Raw genomic sequence first — 21,202 nt, forward strand, 5'->3', positions numbered from 1 at the left:
ATGGCCAATTGCAGCAATACATGTTCAAATTTTGCAATCGTTACCAACAAGTCTTCCATGGAAGAAGATACACTTACTGTGCCACTCCAGGTAAATTACATCATCAACATCATCATTAACAGCATCGCTTGTCCCTTGACAGTTCTGCTCAATGTGCTGGTGATAATGGCTGTGAAAAGAAGACCAAGACTCCAGAGTAACGCCAACATCTTGCTGGCCTGTTTAGCGGCAACCGATGTCTTAACTGGTCTCACAGTGCAGCCGTCGTTTATCCTGTGGACAGTATACGACTTTCTTCTCAAGGGCTGCTTTACCTGTAAAAAAATTCACAATTCATTTATGCGAGTCCTGTCTGTATGTTCGTGTCTTCATTTGATGTTAGTTACTTGCGAAAGGCTTTTAGCGATCAAATTTACAATGCGCTATCCTTACGTAGTCACTACAAGAAACATTAAGATGGCAGTGATCGCAGTTTGGGTCTATTCTATTTTGTGCCTAGCGTTACAATTGTTTGCTAACGTTAAAATTATTGTAAATTTGTTATTTGGCTTTGCCCTTATTTCGTGTATTCTTTTCAATGCGGTCGCTTATAACATATTGTATCGTGAAACAATTCGCCACCGAAAACTGATCACAACTCAACAGTTACCGCAAGAAGAAGTGGAAAGATTCACTAAAGAGAGCAAAGCGCTAAAGACAACTGTGTTTGTAGTCGGTGCTGTTGCGCTGTGCTTTCTACCAATGGCTTTGACTCTTTTGTCCTCTCCATTTGGCTTGGACCTTGGACTTAAAACTCCATTCATTCATCCGTGGATCCGCACGTTTGGTATGTTGAACTCTCTCCTCAATCCTCTGATTTACTGCTGGCGACAGAAAGAGATGAGGCGATTTGTTTTTCGAACTTCGCCAGCTGTGGCACCTAGAGCTCAGAACGATGCCTGACTTTAATACAAACGAAAAACTTAAATCGAGGTTCCGCTGTCCAGGAGATGAATAGCACAAGGGTTAAACTACACAATAGTTATTTCACATTTACAAACGGTAGTGTAAAGGTCGATTTGACCATCCTTAACAACATTTATTTGATGGTTTTACGTTAGATAACCAACGTAACATCAATTCAGATTAAACCACTTTTAATATCACGCTAATCGCAATTTTTATGCTGTGTTAGTCACAGTCTCGATATAAACTAAATTATATCAATTTTTATGGATTGCTATCGGTTGTCATTTAGTAAATAAACCCCTTCAGGCGGCTGGTATATTGGAGGATAATGCCCGCGGCTGGAAGATTGTCGAAAAATGAACAGTTGGCCGAGAAGCGAGGCTTCGAGGGCAACTGTGAAATTTTGAGGACAATCTTTCAGCCAAGGGCATTATCCTCCAATATACCAGCAAGCCAGAAAGGGGTTTATTTATTTTATAACCCTCCGATTAATTTCTACTACGCGCTTAACTGCCAGTAAATTTATAGCAAACACATACGTAATAAACCCGGCCTAACTGTGGTTAAAACAAATGAAAGTTGATTGGTTTACGTGATTTTTTATCGCTGTGATTTCATTAAATGTTAGAATTGAATAAGGTGACTTCATTCGTTTGTTTTGTGCTTGCCTTCAATAGCAAAATCGGGCGACGGATATCAAATCGGACGGGGTATATTCGCTGATACCCGTCGTCCGATTTTGTACCACGTGATGCGTTTTGTCCAATGAGCGCGCGCAAAAATTAATGTGTGGGTTATAATAATTCCTATCGATCATTCGGCGGGTACTTTGCGAAATTAAATTGAAATTAAATTGAAATTTAACGGCAAATGCTGGGAACTTTGCAAATAACACCAGATGAAATGAAATTTAAAAATGAAAATAGTCGGTTCTTGGACAAGTGGCACTTGGAGGAGGTGTTAAAATCGGCAACCTTCGCGAAATGGAAATTGAAATTTACAACTGCAAATTTGGTGAAATGGTACTTAGCGAATTTAAATCCGTGAAATCAGGAACTTTCGCGAAATGGTACTCGGCATGGCGAAATGAAAACAATTTGTGAAATTGTACATTGGTCAAGTTTCTTATCGATACTTTGCACAAGTGGTACTTGGTGTAAGTGTCAAAATCGAGAACTTTTGCGAAATTGAAATGGAAAATTAAATATGCCCATTTGGTGAAATGATACTTGGCGAGATTAAATCTGTTTATGAAATCAGGAACTATTGCAAAGTGGGACTTAGCATAGCAAAATGTAGAATGTCTACAGCCTCTCGATTTTCAACGCAAAAAGCAGGCTCTCGATTTTTCAACGCCCCCCCCCCCCCCCCCACCCTCTTGCTTCTTCCGTTTTGCGCTGGCGTCCAGTTCTCTCGCCGTTCTCACCGCGCGCTCATCGATCGAAAAACACGAAAAAAAAAAAGAGGGCTGTGGACAGTCTAAGCAAAATGAAATGAATTTGCGAAATGGTACATTGTCAAGTTTCTTATCGAGGGGTATTCTTATATGAACGACGGATGAGCGAACGCGAGGAAATTAGGTGCTACCCGGTCACTCAGATTCGGCGCTTATATTCTATTTGCGATTTTCCATACCAGGCTGATGTTTCTATTTATCAAAAACGCGCGAGCTTATTTAGGCTTAAATGATTTGTGTGTAGTGGTTGTTTTAATAAAATTTTGTGAAGTACCATTTCTATTGTTGTCGACAAATATATGAATTTAGCGATTTGATTTTCCCGAAGTTCAGCGTCTATTTACAGCAAGGCGCCCAAATGTGTGACAACTTTTAATTTATTCACATTCTTTCGTGCAGATTTAATCCAATCAAAAGCCGTGGATAGCTTGCAGTTGACTTCTGTTTGGATTAAATCTGCACGAAAGAATGTGAATAAATTAAAAGTGGTCACACATTTGGGCGCCTTGCTGTAACATTTCTTCGATTTCTAAACTGATTTACATGGTACCAGTCTCGAGTTAAACTTTGCTTAGCGAGTACTTAAATGGGCGAATCGAATTATCCTGGAATTGCCAAATTCGCTTAATTAATTTTGTCGTTAAAACAGCAATCATCAAAAGGGAGGTAGACTGGTGGGAAGCACTTGTATGGGAAAAAAATTAATGAAACATTTGTGATGGGAAATTGGCTTTGAGCATGAAAAAGGTAATTCAGAATTCGGTACAACCCAATTAATTAGCTGAAGCTCTTGTCCATAGCTTTCAATTTAACTTGTCGAGAAAAAAAAACACTGCATGGGAAAATGTGGTATGTTAAAACATTTGCACACTCAAGAGCCGACATTAATTAATCTTCTTATTTACAGCAATAAATACAATTTCGGCGACAGTAAACTTTAGCTTTGTGTCTGTGTCTTCAGAGCCCTTCGTTTCTCGTGCCAAGGCCCAGCCGGCTATGAGAAACGAAAGGGCTATGGGGACAAGGATGACTCGTGATAGCCACAATTTAAACATGCTGAAACATAATTTTATTATTTGTGATGGGTTGCTACCGGTTGTCATCTATTGCAATCGGTTATGATGACAGTCGATCATTCGGTGGTACTTTGCGAAATTAAATTGAAATTTAACGGCGAATGGAGCTCAATGGCAGTCGGCGAAATGCTGTGAACCCGTTGCAAATAGCACCAGCTGAAATGAAAGTAAAAATACAAATAGTCGGTACTTGGACAAGTGGCACTTGGCGAAATTTTCGAAATCGGCAACTTCGAATTCTGCGAAATGGAAACTGAATAAGTCAATTTGGTGAAATGACACTTGGCGAAATTAAATATGTGAAATCAGGAAATTTCGCGAAACTTGTACAAGCATAGAGAAATGAATTTGCGAAATTGTACATTGTCAAGTTTCTTATCGGGGTGGGGGGGGGGGGGAAGTAAACGTAATGAACGACGGATGAGCGAATGCGAGGGAATTTGTTGGGTAGTACCCATATAGCATTTCGACACCGGCCTGATGTTTTTATTCATGGAGGAGCGCGAACGCATTTAAACCGATAACTGATTTGTTTGCAGTGGTTGTTTTAATTAAATTTCGCGAAGTACAATTTCTATTTTTGATTACAATTATATAAATTTAGCGATTTGATTTTCCCGAAGTTCGGCGTCTATTAAGCATTTCTTCGATTTTTTAGTCTGATTTGCATGGTACCAGTCTCGAGATAAACTTTGCTTAGCGAGTACTTAAATGGGCGAATTTACATGAAATCGCCAAATTCGCTTAATCAATTTTGTCGTTAAAAACAGCAATCGTTAAAAGGGAAGTAGACTGGTGGAAAGTACTTGTATGGGAAAAAAAGTTAATGAAACATTTGTGATGGGAAATTGGCTTTAAACATGAATAAGGTCATTCCGAATTCGGTACAATTTTCAATGTTAATGGGTCGGGAAAAAAAAAAACACTGCATGGGAAAATGTAGTATGGAGACATTTGTACACTCAAGAGCCGACATTAATTAATCTTCTTGTTTTTACAGTATTTAATGCAATTTAAGATCAGAGTAAACTTTACATTTCGATATCGTTGTCAATCATGGTCAACATCTCCAGCTCAAATTTTACAAACACTACCAACAAGTTGGGAAATATTGGCAAGGAAAGCGAAGCACCAAATGATCTTTACGTGACTAATTGCATCATCACCGTCATCATTAACAGCATCACTTGTCCCTTGACAGTTCTGATCAACGTGCTGGTGATAACGGCCGTGAAAAGAAGACCAAGACTACAGAGCAACACCAACATCTTGCTGGCCTGTTTAGCGACAACTGATGTATTTACTGGACTCATATTGCAGCCATCGTTTATCGTGTGGAAAATATACGTCGAGTTACTTGGTATGACCGAATCTGAAACGTTATTCATTTTTCACAGGACTTGTATACGAACTGCGTCTGTTTGTTCTTCTCTTCATCTGATGTTAGTAACTTGCGAAAGACTTACTGCGATCAAATTTACTATGAACTATCCTTACCTTGTCACAAAACGGAACATTAAGGTGGCAGTGATCACAGTTTGGATCGTTGCTCTCTTATGTGGGGTATCCAGGGCAATAAACAGCGACGCAATATTAACATTTTTTAGCATCTTCGTTGCTTTTACCGTTATTTCGTGCATTCTTTTTATTTTCTGTTCTTACTTGATTTTATACCGTGAAACACTTCGCCACAAGAAGAAGATAAAAACTCAACAGCTGCCCCAAGAGGAAGTGGAAAGGTTCGTTAAAGAAAGCAAAGCGCTTAAGACAACTGTGTTTGTAGTTAGTGCTGTTGTGTTGTGCTTTGCGCCAGTGTTTTTATTTCTCGTGTTATCGGTTGTGGGACTGTTCCAAGCCTCAGTCTCAGTGTTTTTACCGTGGGTCCGTACGTTTTTCATGTTAAACTCGCTTTTTAATCCACTGATTTACTGCTGGCGACAGAAAGAAATGAGAAAGTTCGTATTTCGATTACAAACCCAAGTCGTGCATCCCGCTAACTAAAAGAAATAGTGAAAATGTGAAGACAGTGGATACGAAACTGTTTCATGTAATAAGAAATCATAAGATACACATGTTAATGGATCCAGGTCTCTACAAATGCAAGTACTGATCATTGTTCCTTTGTTGTAAATATTAACTACTGGTTGTGACAATGTTAAATAATTATATGCTGTAAGAAATTGTGTCCAGTGCCAGAATGAATAAAGCGTTTAAAAGTGAAATGATCATCTAGTTTTTTGGGTGGTGGTGGTTATGCGGGGTTTGGGTGAAGACGGGGGGGGGGGGGGGGTGGAGTGGAGTATAAGAGAGGAGGTGAGGAGCGCAACACCTTGCCTACCCACCTTTTTGCATGTTTTGAAATCTTGGGCGCTTTCCATTCGACCAAAACTTCTGGTTTGAGTTTCCAGAAAATTCCAGTGCAAATGGAACAGCATTTTCCAACTTTTCCGGTTGACAGCACGGAAGGCAAAGTGCGTCTAATATGGAAATTTCTACGGTGCATAAAAATAATGCACTGTGGCCGGTTTCGCAAATAAAAAGCATTATAAATATTTGTACATTTCTTTGCTGCCGCCTGCAAAACAACAACGAAAAGCAACCGAGTTCACCTACATTTTTTATGCTTTTTACAAAATTTCCCGAAAAGAGGTCAACCTCGCAAGGTAGACCCAAATTTTCGAAAACAATTTCTGAGAACTTTCAGTTCCATTTGATTTTGCTTCTGGAATTTCCGGGGTTTTCGGTTGAATGGTTCGCATTTCGGAAATAAACCATTTTACAGTTGTCTGCTTAGTGACCTGGCCTTTGAATGGAAGTGAGGCTGGAGGTGACCTTGTTTTGATACAGACCTCACTGCTTTTGTTTTGTAAATCATGTTGTTTTGATGCTAACTAGTTTGCATTTACATGATAAAGCAGGGAGGTTTGTATCCATGCAAGGTCACCTCCAGCCTCGCTACTATTCAAAGGCCAGGTCACTTGGCAGGCAACTGTAAATGGACTATTCAACACTTTCCGGATTTTCTGAAAACTTTCCCAGGAAATTTCTGTACCATTCGTCCTTGTTCCGAAATTACCGGAATTTTTGGTCGAATGGAAAGCGCCCCTTAATTCATTGTTTATTTTTGTGGTCCAAACATTAGGTCGTTTCGCCGCCTATACCGTAACTGCTAACAAGTATGCACAAAATAGATTAAGAGCTCTAGATTCTGGCGGAAATCCCGATTCATGTGATGTGGATACTATACTTTGTATGAAATGCTTTCTGAGTCAGAAGCCGCCTTTTGCCATTAGTGAGCTAGTCTGTAAAATGGCTATAGACGCTTTATATCATTATGTTCACCTGATAACACATTGTTTACTCTGCCATGTCCCTGTGTCCCTCCTTGGTTGAAGCGCGGTTCACGTGACTTTGTGGCTTGCACGTGAAAACTGGACGGTGATCCGCGTTTCGTCACCTAACCATCAGGTCTCGCGCTCTTCACCGACGAAATGAGCCGGGTACAAGGCAGTCCTATGCCACATTACATCAACTGAAAGACAACATTGAGTGTATTTCACTTTGGTGAAGAAAATGTTTGCTAATTATTCACAACAGTAAATTTGAACGGATGTTTTAGTTAAACATTTTAAAATGAAAACTAGCGATAAAAGTAGCGAACAGGTTAGGTCGGCTACACGCGGCGACATCTCCACCAGCGCGTTGAAGAGCATAAACGATCAGCCATTGGTAAACATCTGGAGCAGAAACACAACCTAGCAGCCAACACCCTTGATCTGAAGCGTTTTTCGATATTGCAGAAATGTCAAAGTAAACTGGACTGTCTCATTTATGAGGTTTTTTTATTAGAAAACATAAACCAGATCTAAACACTCAATCAGACTCTAACCGTGCAAAACTTTTCATGTAGAACAATGCGTTCCTTATTTTGCTGTACCGTAATTACATTCAACATACTTCACTACATTTTTCACGCTCTATTATAAAATCAAATTCATTAATTGCCCGAGACGCAAACATTGGGTCATTTCGCGGGTTATAATTGTTAGTGGAATATTATATGGACAAAGAAAGTTAATTTTTGATAATTTAGATCATGTATGCTGTTTTTAATCAGTGAATAAAACAATGCTAAATTAAATCATGAACGAATGGTATACACCATTTTAATAAGTCGAGGGGCCATTTTGAAATTTGATTTTTCCGCGAATGACGTCATTAATAAAATATTCAAAACAACTCCTCGGCTCATTACAATGGTAGATACTTCATTTTAATACGTCGAGGCGCAGATGAATATTTCATTAACAACGTCATTCGCGGAAAGTTAAATATTCAAAATGGGGTCTCGACTTATTAAAATGGTGTATATTTTGGAATGGTTTATTGCAATAACTGAAATTTGATTGGTTTACAGACCAATTTATATGTGCTCATATACCATGGACCACAAATATGGTAGGTATACAGCCCATCAGCAAGAACAGCTTGGGAGCTCAAATATTGAAATTCTTTGGGTGTTGTAAATAAAACAATTAGGGACGGACTATTATTTTCTTGGAGGAGGCGGGGCCTTTTCATACCCCCCCCCCCGGGGGGGTATGAAAAATGTTCCTCTGCAAACTTTTTTTCAGTTTATGCAACTCTGTAAGCATTTTTTCGAAATTCTACCCCTGTTTGTAAACAATTTATTTTGTTTTTGTAGGCTCTGCAAACAACTTTTTCCAATATTTTTCATATCGCCCTCCCCCCCCCCCCCCCCCCCCCTCTCCAAAAAATAATGGTCTGTCCCTTATTCCACTCGCACATAGTTGGATGTGCGGTATAGCCAACTCGGTGCTCCAACATGCGCTCAACAAAAAAAAAAAAAATGTTAAATATCCTGTTTACTTCTATATTTCCCCGATTACCTCATTCTAGTTTTTATATTGTTCGAATTTTACCTCCGTTCAATCGTTCCATCGTTCCGGCGTCCTTGACAGCTCTTCTGTTCCATCGTTCCACCGACAGCGTTCCACCATTCCAACATTTCTGTAATGTGCAAAACCCGATTGTTCCCTTGACACCTCATAACGCCGTCGTGGTTGATCGACTTCCTTTCTCGCGCGGCCATCGGTCTAGTCGATCAGACCGGATTAAACCAGAGTGTCAGGCCTGGCAGGTTTAATACGCCAATCGGTTCTTGATCTGAGCAGACATACAGAAAAATTCACATTAGATCAAGATGTCTGACGAGGCGGTTGAAAAGGCTGTTGGAGCAAACGAAAACGAAGAAACCAGTAAACAGAATGCAAATGAGGGCGCTGAAAATGGCGAGCCAACGAAAGAACCCAAAAAGTTTTCGGTGAACAGGGTCAAATTTGACCCGGGCTTGACTGATCCGTCGGAAGATACTACCTCGAACGACTCGAACGAACCTTCCTCGCCATCAAGTCCAGATATGCAGCCAAAAAGCCCTTCGACGCCCGAACATTTCACTTATGGATATGCCACGAACGAAGCTATACCAATGACCATCTTCTATCGAAGCCAGCACTCGCAAGGTCATGGCGGGAAACAACGACCAACTTTACAGGAGCTCCGTAAAGGCCTGGAAAATGATAAGGTAGGAAAACATAGTTTATTCCGCTTAGCTCCTGGTTACTTTTTTTAGTGAAGAACGTTTTGTGTGCTTTCCGTTCTTAACTCAGTCTCAACGCTAGAGTAATTTGCATATTTTCCTCATGCGGCGACAATAACCAAATTTTAGCTAATTTTTCCTGGTTCATTCGTGCTTTGTGTCTACGGGAAACCATCATTATTCCATTTTGGTGAAATTCACTTTCATTTTTCTTCAATTTTGTTTTGATTTTCAAGTTATCAAAGTGAAAGCTATAGCTTAATTTGCTATGATGTGTGACTGTGTAAATTTAATTTAACTCCTTTATAATTATTCTTCTCGGTGAGAAAGTCAAATTGATTAAGGTGGCTCGTACCAGTTTTCAGGTTTTTGACTGTGCGACCTTTGAAAGAAAATGGCCAAAAAATCAATTAAAGATCGTAACAAAATTTTTGTATGATTAAATTACCCATTGTGTTGTTGATCCAAAATATCGATAATTACATCATCAGTGGTTACCATGGCAACGATAGCCAATGGTTTTTAGGACCCTTTTTCAGCTTCCGGTGCTTATATCTTGAAAACTAACTCGATGACCCCCATTTTTTTTCTCGTGATAACTTTTGGCATCTGAAAAAGAAACTGTATAATTATTTTAAAAAATTTCTACGAAGCGGATTTTCTGCAAATGCAAAAAAGGGCAATTTGTAAGTAATTAAAAATTCCTTTCGTAGAATTTTTTTAGATTTTTTCTGAAGTTTCCTTTACAAAAAAGGAAAATATTAGGGCAATAAAAAATAGGGGTCATCGAGTTAGTTTTCTTGCTAAAGCCTTCACGAATTCGATAATTCCCACGCGCGTTTCCGTGCACTTCAAAATTTCGATTTTAAAAGTTTGGTATTACTCATGCTCAGTTCTGACTACCGCTGATATTTGCGGGCACATACGCACACAACACGTGTGGACTTCCCCACGCTTTGTCTGCGAAACTATTCGGCTCAGGATTTCATGGGATTTAGCCAGTTTCAGTTGGCGCCAGTTGTGCCTCTTAGGTCTTACTTTTAAGTATTTCTTTGTCTAAATAATCATGTGTTTGACAGCGAGCTCAAATAAGCTAAAACGAAAGATCGATCGTAGCACATGCGAATTTGCTTTAGTAACTCAAGCAGTGAGATCCGAAAACATTTTGTCTGACGAACATTAAGTTTACTTAAAATGTTCTTGTTGAAACAGCTTCAGTTGAACGCGGAATTTTTTCTTAAATTGAAGAAAAGCAACCTCGAGCTGGGCCGCCATGTTTGTTTTCCTTTTCAAATCTCGCGCGTGACTCGTGGGTATGAAGCGTGACGCGCGCGCTAGTCACCAGACTTCCCACGCAAGAAAAACTGGTACGAGCCACCTTAAGTTCATTGCTAAAAAAAATCGTATAATTTAAAAGATACACTCCACAACGGTTACAAGGAATTAGGATTTTTTTTTGGCTTTGAGTTTAAATGCATGTTTTATTTTATAACTAGTTACTTAATCGGAGCGATTAAATTATCAATCCCCAAATGTGTTTGTTTTGCCGGACACGCTCTATTGATTAAGCTTGTAGATCGAGAATATTCTCGATCTGAAAAAAAAAAATTAACATGAATGAAACATAACGTGAGTGTGGTTAAAACAACTGTTTATTATGCATGCAATGTTTCAAAGTGTGGCAACTGTCTTCCTGTTAATGTTAATTGTCATTAATTTTATTATCTGATGTAGGTGGGAGGGGGAGGGGGGCTGGGGGTGCCAGTCATTTTATGCTCCATTTTTAGTCACTGCAAAAATTTTTCAAAGCTTATTAAAACTACTCAGATTATCCTTGGTCAAACTGTCAGTACACTTAAGGTGGCTGAACCCAGTTTCCGTGCACTCTGGATTTGAGTCCGAGCATGCACGCTCAAGGCTTTGAGACAGACAGAATTTAAATGCTGCACATTCGCAGTTGATCAAAAAACAGCGGTTGTGTGTTTTATTGTCTTTAAGAAAGGCAGGATTTCTTACAAACCAGTCATGAGAATTTTAAAAAATTTTGCAAGGTTATACTTTAGAAAGCAAGAGAACTGCTGATTACAAAAAATGTGAAATCTAACAAAGGAATTTAAAAGACTAATGACTGAATTTTCTGAAGTCGAGCGGAATTCAACCTTTTGGTTGATTTATACCCACAATTAACTGGGTTTTCATGGTAATGCGACATGGTCTTACGCAACACCCAAAAATTACAAATGCAGTACTTAGCGGATTTTGTAAACTGCCAAGTTTGAGCTTGTGAACTGCAGCGGTTTGGGCATGAGATCAATATTATATTCATATAGGATTATACTTACTACAAAGATCAGAATACTGTGCTCAGCCTGACCTTAAATACTGACATAGAAAACCCTTGCTTGGTAACTCAAACTTTATTGATTCCCCTTCAGGTCACTCTTACTTATATTACCCTTGATAAGTTGAACCCCCTCTCCCAATAACTCCAACCTTTTTTCAATTCCCTTGAGATTTACTGGGGGTGGGGGAGGAGGCCTTTTATAAAATGATTAGTAGAGATAGAAAAACATGATGTTTTGGCAATGACATGCAATTACTATCAAAATCACTAGTAAGAGTGGTAAAACCACCGTTAGGAATTTGAACTGCTGGCAGCAGAATTCTTATCACATGATTGAAAAAATTGTCATGTGGACACTTATTGTGTCTACCGGTACTTATTCATCAGGAAAGCCAACAAAAAGCTTGAGTTCGTGATTTTCGGAAACTCTCTGCTGCAAATCAGCATGAAACACTTTAAAATTTAACAAAACCTGCTTTTCTTCAAGGTAGAATACATCTCATGAGTTTTTCTGACCCTGTTGCCTCGATAGGGTCATTATTATTCATACAAATTCTGCATAAACGATGTTTACACGGCCGTGGAGCGACTGTTAAAAATCGCATCATCACCAACAAGATGCTCACAAACACAAACCATGTGACAACTTTTTTTAGACCCCGTGACAATTTTCTTCGATCACATGATCAGAATTGTGCCGCCGCCGGTTCAAGTTCCTAACTGCGGTTTTACCACTCAGCCCTCCAAGTATATTTTTTTCCTTAGTAGCCATTTGGCCACCAACTGCTCAAGTTTGGTTGCCAGTGAAAAATTTTAGTCTCTACATTAAGCTCACGCTTTCAATCCTTCTTCTCAATTTTAGTCGCCAGGCTGGCGACTTCAGTTCCAATTTAGTCGCCAGGTCCAAAATTTTAGTTGCCATGGCGACTAAAATGGTCTTAACTTGGAGGGTTGCTCAAGTGATTTTGATAGTATTAATATTGATAATGGTGTCATGTCATCATGGGAACATCATGTTTACATATGGTTACTGTCAATTCTAAAATCAAATGTTTTTCTTCCATAACAGAAAATGCCTTTTACCTCACTGATGAATGTTTTACGCTTATAAAATATTTCTTATTTGTTGGCACAAAAAAAAGTCAATTTGGAAATTTGTGCATGGGAAATCTGTAAATACATTTTTCGGTGAACTGTTGTCATGAGTTGACAAAGTACATGTACTTTTGTTGACGGCATGAATTTCTTTTCTGTAGGCTGAGTTTACAGAACCACCAGCTCCTCTGGATGACAGTACAACAGAAGCTGGTACAGATTCCATAGAAGTAAGAAACAAAAGTGTATTGAATGCACCCAAGTTTGGCTGGATCAAAGGCGTGTTATTTGGCTGTCTCCTCAACATATGGGGTGTTATGCTGTATTTGCGGCTCTCGTGGGTGGTTGGTCATGCTGGGATAGGCTTGGCTACTGTCATTGTGCTTCTATCTGCTGTGGTGACTACTTTGACCACGTTATCCATGTCGGCTGTTTGTACCAATGGTGAAGTCAAAGGAGGTGGGTTGTAAATGAATCTCTTTAACTGCAGGGCTGTAACTAGCAAGAGGCGAGACGAGGTACTTGCCTTGTCTAAATTTTTACCCAAAATTTAAAAAAAAAAAATGTTTTGTTGGGAAAATAATCCCCAGTTGAACAAGATTGATTTTTCTTTAGAAATTAGTCAATAAAATGTCTCTGAAAGAGATTCATATCGCTTCTAGACTTCAAATTTTTCTGGGGGGCATGCCCCCAATAACCCAATAGCAAGATCTTACACCGTCTATGGCAAATGTCTGGTTACGGTCCTGAACTGTACAAATTGTTAACATTTGGTAGCCTGCAGTAGATATGTTTTACATGTTTGTGGACACGCAAGTTATCAGTAGCTCGCAATCCAGTACATGTAGATTTGTCATCATGTTGGATGAGGAAAAGTGGGCTGAGAGAGGGTTGGAAGTAAGAAAATGTACATAATCATTTCAGCCTCCTCCTACTCCCTGGGATGCATTTTTTCCTGACTCCCTGAGCCTCTCCCAAGGTTAAATCCAAGATGGTGTTCGCCCGATCAAAATTTGCTCGCTCACTAAAATATGCTTGCATAATGGCAGGCTAAAAATTTGGTGGATCCAATATTTCAAGACAGGGGTAGTGAGTGTTAGCATGCAGCACGCCTACAAATAATTTAATCCAAAAAAATATAAATTGGAACACAATACATACCATGGCCAGTGTACTTGTTTTTAATATTCATTTTTGGCCAAATCCCAGTGCCGTGTTAAGGCAAAAGGCCCTGTTCTCCACGGTACTATTATTGCTTTTGAGCCCATCATACTGTTGCTTCATGGCAATCCAACACACATTTTCCCTTATTCAAAGAAAGGTTTTAACCAGCTTGTTATGGTATTTAGTGACAATATCAATTTTCTTCTAGGTGGGGCCTACTATCTAATATCCCGCAGTCTTGGTCCAGAGTTTGGAGGCTCTATAGGTGTCATCTTCTCAGTAGCCAGTGCCGTAGCCACAGCAATGTACGTGGTTGGTTTTGCAGAAACAGTGCGAGACATCCTGAAGAATAATGATTCCCTCATGGTAGATGAGTCTAATGACATACGCATTGTAGGCCTCATCACTGTTCTCATTCTCCTTGGCATTACAATGATTGGCTTGACATGGGTTGTGCGAGCACAGATGTTGCTTCTTGTTGTGTTAGTTATTTCAATTCTTAATGTCATCATAGGAACTTTCATTGGACCACAGTCAGAAGAAAGCAAAAGCAAAGGCTTTGTCGGCTACCAAAAAGATCTCTTTGAGACCAACTTAAAGCCTGGTTATAAAGGCGAAAGTTTCTTCTCAGTCTTTGCAGTTTTCTTTCCAGCTGCAACAGGAATTCTAGCTGGGGTCAACATCTCTGGTGATCTCAAAAGTGTGCGCAAAGCTGTTCCAAAAGGAACCTTGCTGGCTATCCTTATCAGCACGCTGGTGTACATAATGCTCGCTTGGTTTGTGGGTTCATGTGTTGAAAGGGAAGCACTTGGTTTTGCTCAAGAGGTGTTGCAAAATGGTACCAATAAAACTCTGGCTTCCTGTGCAGAACAGCAGTGTCAATATGGGCTCTTAAATGATTTCCAGGTAAGATGCTCATTAAATCTTAAAATTTTTTAATGCTTAAATTAAACACTCTTTTCCTAGGCATGGCTGTCATTAAGGGTCGTATCTCATAACACCTGTAATAGCTGAGTAATTTGATTTTGACTCAGATGCTAGGGGTACAGTATACTGGTTACTGGTGGGAGGTGTGGTAGCCTAATGGTTAGTGTGTCGGACTCTGGAACAGGTGGTCTGGGTCAAGCCCTGGCTCGGGCACTGTGTTGTGACTTTCTGACTTTCATAGTGCTTCTCTCTACCCAGGCGCATAACGGTAAATGGGTACCGGCAAATTTAATGCTGGGGGTAACCATGCAATGGACTAGCATCCTATCCAGGGGGGAGTAGGAATATATATTTCTAGCTGCTTTCTGCTTTACAAACTGGAATAAGGTGAAACAACTAATAGGTGGTCAAAACATAATGTCAGCTCCCTGCTTGTACTTACATGTAAAACTCTCTAAAATATAAATGTAATAGTTCATTAGTTTCATAGTTTGCTGTCTTGACAGTAGATCATCACCCTTCGATCTCTCCTTTGAGTGATGAGAAGCATTGCATGACAACCAAATAACAGCATGAAAGATTAAAATAAAAGATTATAATAAGGTCCTGGTTTAAGGGCTGGTGGGGTTATTGTGTTTTATTCTTGGGCAAAACACTTTACTCTCACAGTTCCTGTCTCCACCCAGGAGTGGTGTGACCTGTGCTGGTTGGGATCACTGTCTTGTTTTCTTAGGACATATTTAATAATTTATGTTTTTATCCAAAGGGATGGGGGAAAGGGGTTAGCATTACTTCTAGTCAGCATTTAGAAACTATCGGGCCTCTCTAGTTCATAGCATTGAAAAGAGCTTTTGATAACCTTTTACTTTACTTTTTAGGTAATGGAGGAAGTGTCAGGGTGGGGTCCAATCGTGACGGCAGGAATCTTTGCATCCACCTTATCTTCTGCACTCGCAAGTCTTGTCGGAGCACCCAAAGCATTCCAAGCAGTCAGCAAAGATAACCTCTTTCCTTACATCTCATTCTTCGGTAAGGGTTATGGACCCGGCAATGAACCTCGTAGGGGCTACATCCTGGCTTTCTTTGTGGCTGCAGCCTTCATTGCCATTGGAGATCTAAATGTCATTGCACCTATCATTTCTAACTTTTTTCTCATTGTATATGCTCTCATAAACTATGCAGTGTTTGCGGCTTCTTTAGCACGTTCTCCAGGATGGCGTCCGTCGTTCAAGTACTACAATATGTGGGTGTCCTTGTTGGGGGCTCTGCTGTGTATAGCGATGATGTTCCTCATCAACTGGTGGTCTGCCCTGTTAACCATAGTCATTGTTATGATACTGTATAAGTATGTCGACTTCACTAAGCCTCAGGTAAGCCATGTGTATACCGTATTTTCTCGATTAAACGCCCCCGGTGCTTATTTCAAACTTAGCCTGGTGGACCCGGCATTTATTTGACTTCTACAGTTTATTCGAGCCGGTGTTCATTCAGCAAAGGTTTTAATTTAATTTTTTTTGACAAACATATGTCTTGCTAATATACCTACAGCTTATCATACCTCAAATAAATACCTGAGGGGCCTATTTTTAACTCCACCTTAGAGACCCGGCGTTTATTCGCTACCCGACGTTTAATCGAGAAAATACGGTAACACAAACCTTGTGTCTGGTTGAGCTTGAGTAGACAAGCATTTTTTTTACTAAAGAAACAACGTGACAGGTTTATTGATTGACTATTTCTTTAAAGATGATAGTAAAAAATGATTTGTTTTCTAATAACCACAGAGGCAGGCAGTTGGTTGTGTTCCCAACCAAATACAAAACACGACAAGTTTAACCTCCTCTCCTAAATAGACGCTTGTTGACCCAGCGGAATTTGCTTACGGGAGCTCGAATACAGCAAATTGCGGTTTTCAGTAAAATGGGAACTCTGATAATCAAAATCCAACTAACGATTGCGTTTTGCGCTGCCGTCAATCATAATTATGGCGACATCCAACGAACCATGGAAAACGGAACAAACAAAATGGATCGAAATCTACCAATCACAGCTGACAGACGTGACCTTTTGACCCGGTTGAAGTGAGCTCCTGTTTCCTGAGAGGTCCGCTAAGATGATTGACGGCAGCAAAAAGCGTAAACCATTGATTGAGGATTGAATTTTAGAGTTCGCATTTCACTGAAAACCGCAATAAAATTTGAAAACCCTTTGGTCCATTTAGAACTTAGAGACAGAATATATGATCGGTGGCCAAAGGAATTTGTGGGAAAGCGCGCAAAAGCCAAGTCCCGATTGGCTTTGGTTTTACCTCTAGGGAAAAAGGCGTCATGGATTTTGCTGGCTAGAGAAGGTTACACGGGCTATTCTTGATCAGTTCTTTTTTCTGTTTTTCTCAATGCAGGTAAACTGGGGATCCTCTGCCCAAGCTTACACCTTTGTCCAAGCACTGCGTTACACTCGTCGGCTAGATGGAATAAGCGATCACGTGAAAAATTTCCGTCCGCACTGCCTGGTACTGACGGGTAGTCCCCAGGAGCGACCCAACTTAACTTACCTCGTGTCACAGATCACCAAGAATGTCAGCCTGATGGTGTACGGCAATGTGATCAAAAAACCTTTTGGATCTCTGTCTGCGGACAACGGGGACGCTAAATGGATTAGAGAACACAAGATAAAAGCTTTCCGCGCAGTGACTACTGGTAAGCAATGCCTGTTCACTTCTTTTCACAGGATCGGAGTCGCGTCATAAATACTAAAATTTATATTATTAAAACTTCATCTTTATTTTATCGAAATTTTAAAACCCAAACGGAAAGTCGGCACTTTTCTTTGAATACATAGCAGTGCCTGGAAACGGTGCGAGTCTATGTCAATCAAGCCGTTGCTAAGAAAGACGTCAAAACAAAGTTTTGTTTTCTCAGAAAGATTTAAATATCAATGACTGCGTGTGTGTGAAATGCGAATAGTCGTTTGGTGTTTTACACCGCTGAGATTTTCAGCCAGATTTCTCACCTAATGTCTCACGTCACTGAGAATGTTTTGGCGGCGTGGAATAACAAGCGAAAAATTTGTCACGGTTGATATTTAACAACCAAAAAATGGGAAATAATTTCAGAACCATTGGAGTTATTTTTAATTAGTATAATTCACAAGCCTTACTTTTGCCAGACTGGTCACGGTTATCACTGTTTGTTGTTTTGATGTCCGGAAGACTTCAAAGGAGCAATCAAAATGCAAATAGCTATTGTGTTTTGTGCACGGTCAAGACCAAATCATGCGAACTAAACAATGAACTTTGTCAAGCTATTCACTACGCCCTTAGCAACCATTCGATAGCTTCTGTGCAGTCTCGGTTGCCCGGCACCGTTATGATTACTTTTTGAGTCGTGTAACAAAGGAAGTTTCTCCCCCCCCCCCCCCCCCCCCCTCCTGGCTCCGGGTTATCCGGTTTTCCTCCCTCCACAAAAACCAACACTCTAAATTCCAATTTGATCGGGATTCCGAGGGCCACAGGTTTGTCACTCGCAAGACTGTTACGTGCAACCCTCGTTAAACAAATTCGAATTATTTATTTATTTTTATTTATGTAAGAATTTTCCTAGTCGTCATTTATTTCATTACCATTTTGCTGTTTTATCTCGTACCAGCCCCCAGTCTTCGCGCTGGCGTGCAGTCCATGTTCCATCTGGCTGGACTGGGCAAGATGCGACCAAACACGGTAGTCATGGGTTTCAAAAACAACTGGACAGATAAGAGGCACCTAAGTGAAGTAGTCGACTACCTTGGCGTCATCAATGACGTGTTTGAGCTGAATTACGGATTGATTATTCTTCGCATGAACGAGAACGAGAACGAGAAAGAGAACGAGAAAGAGAAAAAAGAATTCATCGTCGAGAAAGTGAAAGAGGAGAGTGACGACGAAAGTTCGTCGGATTCTGACTCCATTCTGAACGAAGACGAGTATTCGAAGCCTAAGCGTTCTGCGCCGTCGAAAGGAGTTACGAAAGAAGAAAGAGAGAGCCTTACAAGCCCTGATAACGTGTCTGCAACGGCCTCCGAAGGTGGAGCGGTACCCCAGCTTCTAAAGATCGCACTGAAGGAGAAGCAGAGAGGCACTATAGACGTTTGGTGGTTGTACGATGATGGTGGGTTGACAGTGTTGATTCCATATCTCTTGACTCTTCATCGCGCCTGGAAGAATTGCAAGCTAAGGTTCTTCTCTGCTGACATTCGCTCCAAACAGGGGGTGAACCCGCGGGGACTGCGCATGGCAACCCTACTGAAGAAGTTTCGTATAGATGCTAGCTGCGTCGAGGAATCTGAGGGCGTCAACCAGAAGCCATCAAAGGAAAGCATCGACGCCTTTAGACGCTTGCCTGTTGGCGATGAGCTCGGAGATGAACCAATCGAGGACCAGAAGGTTCTGAGAACCATCCGGATAGGGGAGCTGGTGCGGCAGAACTGTTCAGAGGACACAAGGCTGGTGGTGATCTCCATTCCAGTCCCCGTCACAGACGTCACCACCCCCCTGATGTACATGAGTTGGCTTGAGGTGCTGTCCGCTGACCTACCGCCAGTGCTGCTCGTACGCGGCAATCAGACAAATGTGCTGACATTTTACTCATAGTCGAATCTGTTTATTACTGAGTTAAAACCCTCCTTTCTGTGTGGAATTGGGCGAGAGTTTTTCTACTTTAGGTTTTGAGGGACCTACACCGTAATCACAACACCGCATACCGGATTCCTCTAACCCTCCATTTCTCGAACCACCCGATAACTCAAACCGCTTTACTAACTATACTCGAACCAAAAGTCCTTTCCCTTGTATTTCCTTCACTCAGTCGAACACTGCTATCCCCCCCCCCCCCCCCCCAATTTCTCGACCTCCTGCAATTTTTCGAACTAAGGCCCGGTTCAGACGCCGTACTTTTCATGAGCCGAACTCAATTCGAATTTAGACCGACCCAAATTGACAAAAGTACGCCTCTTGATTCAGACGTCGTACTTTTTGGCCGTTCCGAGGCCGTTCCTAATACAGTTCCAATAAAACCAGTCAAAGTAATCAAAATACATTATAATAATTTATGAATTAGGATCGGCACATGAAAAGTACGTCGTCTGAATCAGAGCCGTTCCAAAGGTGTTCCAAATTCTCGGCCAAGCCAGGCGGGAAGAACGGGTGAGCCGTTCCAAATTGAAATAGCCGTTCTAATTTGATTCAGACGCCGATCTTTTCATGTACTTAATTCAAGGAATTAGGTTCGGCTCATGAAAAGATCGGCGTATGAACCGGGCCTTATTTTCGTTTCCCTTGGAGGTTCGAGAAATCGGGAAACCAGTTCTCACCTACCCCTCCCCAAACCTAACATTAACCCTTACTTATCGCTTTGGGCAAAATGTTAGGTTTGGGGAGGGGTAGGTGAGCAGTTTCCCAGAAACCTAAATTGATCCGTCATTTCTTGTTTACATTTGATGGTTATTCCAGTCCAAGAAATAAGTTCAAACGAACGCGGAGCCATTTACGAGTACTAAGCATTCGCTTTAGTCGGCTTCTTTGAAAAATCAAATGCAAAAGACATGATATTTTTATCGATGAAAACCTAAACATAATTGTCTAGTTTTGATAAAAATAATTATACTATTGTACTGAGCGTTGGCCCGAGTGACGCATGCACAAGGTTTCATTCACAATCTGAAATAGTCGGACCGACTTTAAATTTCAGCCGCTGTCAGTATCAGTCTTCAAACAAACGCTTAAAACTAATCACAATTTACTCTCCCTTCAACAACTCAGTTAATATGTCGAAATTGGTCTTCCAGGCGCATTTCGTGTATAAAGAGAAGGTACTTAATCAATTTTAGCACCATCTTTCGTAAAATGCAGCAAAATGGCTGCGCCAGTATTATACCTTTAAGTACAATGGTAATGGTACCAGTCCAGTTAAAGACTACCTACCTCCATGGATTGACGTTGCCCCTAAAGAGTCAGTTAACTTTTGGAACTTGCAACTGAAGAAAAGACAGAGCAGGACAACATACGTAGCACCTTTAATATCACATTTAACACTGATATTTATTCTTTGTATTCCACTAATCTGCAACCCAGTACTGCCTTATTAAAAGGCAATATGTGTTATAAATAAGTTCAAAACTATATTGAAATTAAATTGCGTTTGTAAAACTGTCTGCGTGTGATAATGCTTTAGCCTGGATACAGAAGGAAACGTTGGTATAACAAAGCGGACTTGTTCAAATCAAGTGCCCATAATTATAATCTCCGAATTCGTGTAAGAACTCGAACGAAATTCACAGAGTCGATGACGTAACTAAGTAAGAGGTAAATATCACAAGTAACGTACAAGTACATCACCAAGCCAATTGGAATTAATAAAATGCGCGAACAACCTTCGTTCGATGCCAATTAGTAGTGGTCATTATATCCTTGATTTCGCATTTTCAGATAAATCGAGGGGAAAATTGTTACTTTCTTAGAAAACTAGAAACGTTTATGAACAAATTGATATATAAATTGTCGGTGTTCGATGCGAATGAAATATTTGACAGTGGGTTGA

General features: G+C 40.4%; 3 protein-coding genes across 4 annotated transcripts; all 3 read left to right on the forward strand.

The window, feature by feature from the left end:
• LOC144659363 (trace amine-associated receptor 2-like) lies at nt 1-942 on the forward strand. Its single transcript, XM_078519774.1, has one exon. The coding sequence runs from the start codon at nt 1-3 to the stop codon at nt 940-942; it is 942 nt and encodes a 313-aa protein (XP_078375900.1).
• Nucleotides 943-4,536: 3,594 nt separating this feature from the next.
• LOC144659364 (beta-2 adrenergic receptor-like) lies at nt 4,537-5,481 on the forward strand. Its single transcript, XM_078519775.1, has one exon. The coding sequence runs from the start codon at nt 4,537-4,539 to the stop codon at nt 5,479-5,481; it is 945 nt and encodes a 314-aa protein (XP_078375901.1).
• Nucleotides 5,482-8,578: 3,097 nt separating this feature from the next.
• On the forward strand, nt 8,579-20,814 carry LOC144661701 (solute carrier family 12 member 2-like). 2 transcript variants are annotated; one of them, XR_013572336.1, is made up of 7 exons: nt 8,579-9,085; nt 12,701-12,998; nt 13,912-14,609; nt 15,509-16,000; nt 17,032-17,329; nt 18,278-19,947; nt 20,044-20,814. XR_013572336.1 is itself a non-coding variant. In XM_078522509.1 (6 exons), the coding sequence occupies exons 1-6, from the start codon at nt 8,705-8,707 to the stop codon at nt 19,255-19,257; spliced, it is 3,147 nt and encodes a 1,048-aa protein (XP_078378635.1). In that variant the 5' UTR covers nt 8,579-8,704; the 3' UTR covers nt 19,258-20,814. The 2 variants fall into 2 exon arrangements, 1 of the variants encoding a protein (XP_078378635.1); XM_078522509.1 differs by having other exon boundaries at nt 18,278-20,814.
• The last annotated feature ends 388 nt before the right edge of the window (nt 20,815-21,202 follow it).

The sequence above is a fragment of the Oculina patagonica genome, chromosome 7, assembly GCF_052425735.1.
Source record: "Oculina patagonica isolate OP01 chromosome 7, crgOcupat, whole genome shotgun sequence".
NCBI classification, from domain to species: Eukaryota; Metazoa; Cnidaria; class Anthozoa; order Scleractinia; family Oculinidae; genus Oculina; species Oculina patagonica.

Excerpts from the sequence above, each read along its gene's own strand:
- LOC144661701 (XM_078522509.1), top strand. The coding sequence starts at position 8,705 with ATGTCTGACGAGGCGGTTGAAAAGGCTGTTGGAGCAAACGAAAACGAA. Across the intron at positions 9,086-12,700 it reads AAGGCCTGGAAAATGATAAG|GCTGAGTTTACAGAACCACC; the intron begins GTAGGAAAACAT and ends TCTTTTCTGTAG. Across the intron at positions 16,001-17,031 it reads TCGACTTCACTAAGCCTCAG|GTAAACTGGGGATCCTCTGC; the intron begins GTAAGCCATGTG and ends TTCTCAATGCAG.
- LOC144659364 (XM_078519775.1), top strand. The coding sequence starts at position 4,537 with ATGGTCAACATCTCCAGCTCAAATTTTACAAACACTACCAACAAGTTG.
- LOC144659363 (XM_078519774.1), top strand. The coding sequence starts at position 1 with ATGGCCAATTGCAGCAATACATGTTCAAATTTTGCAATCGTTACCAAC.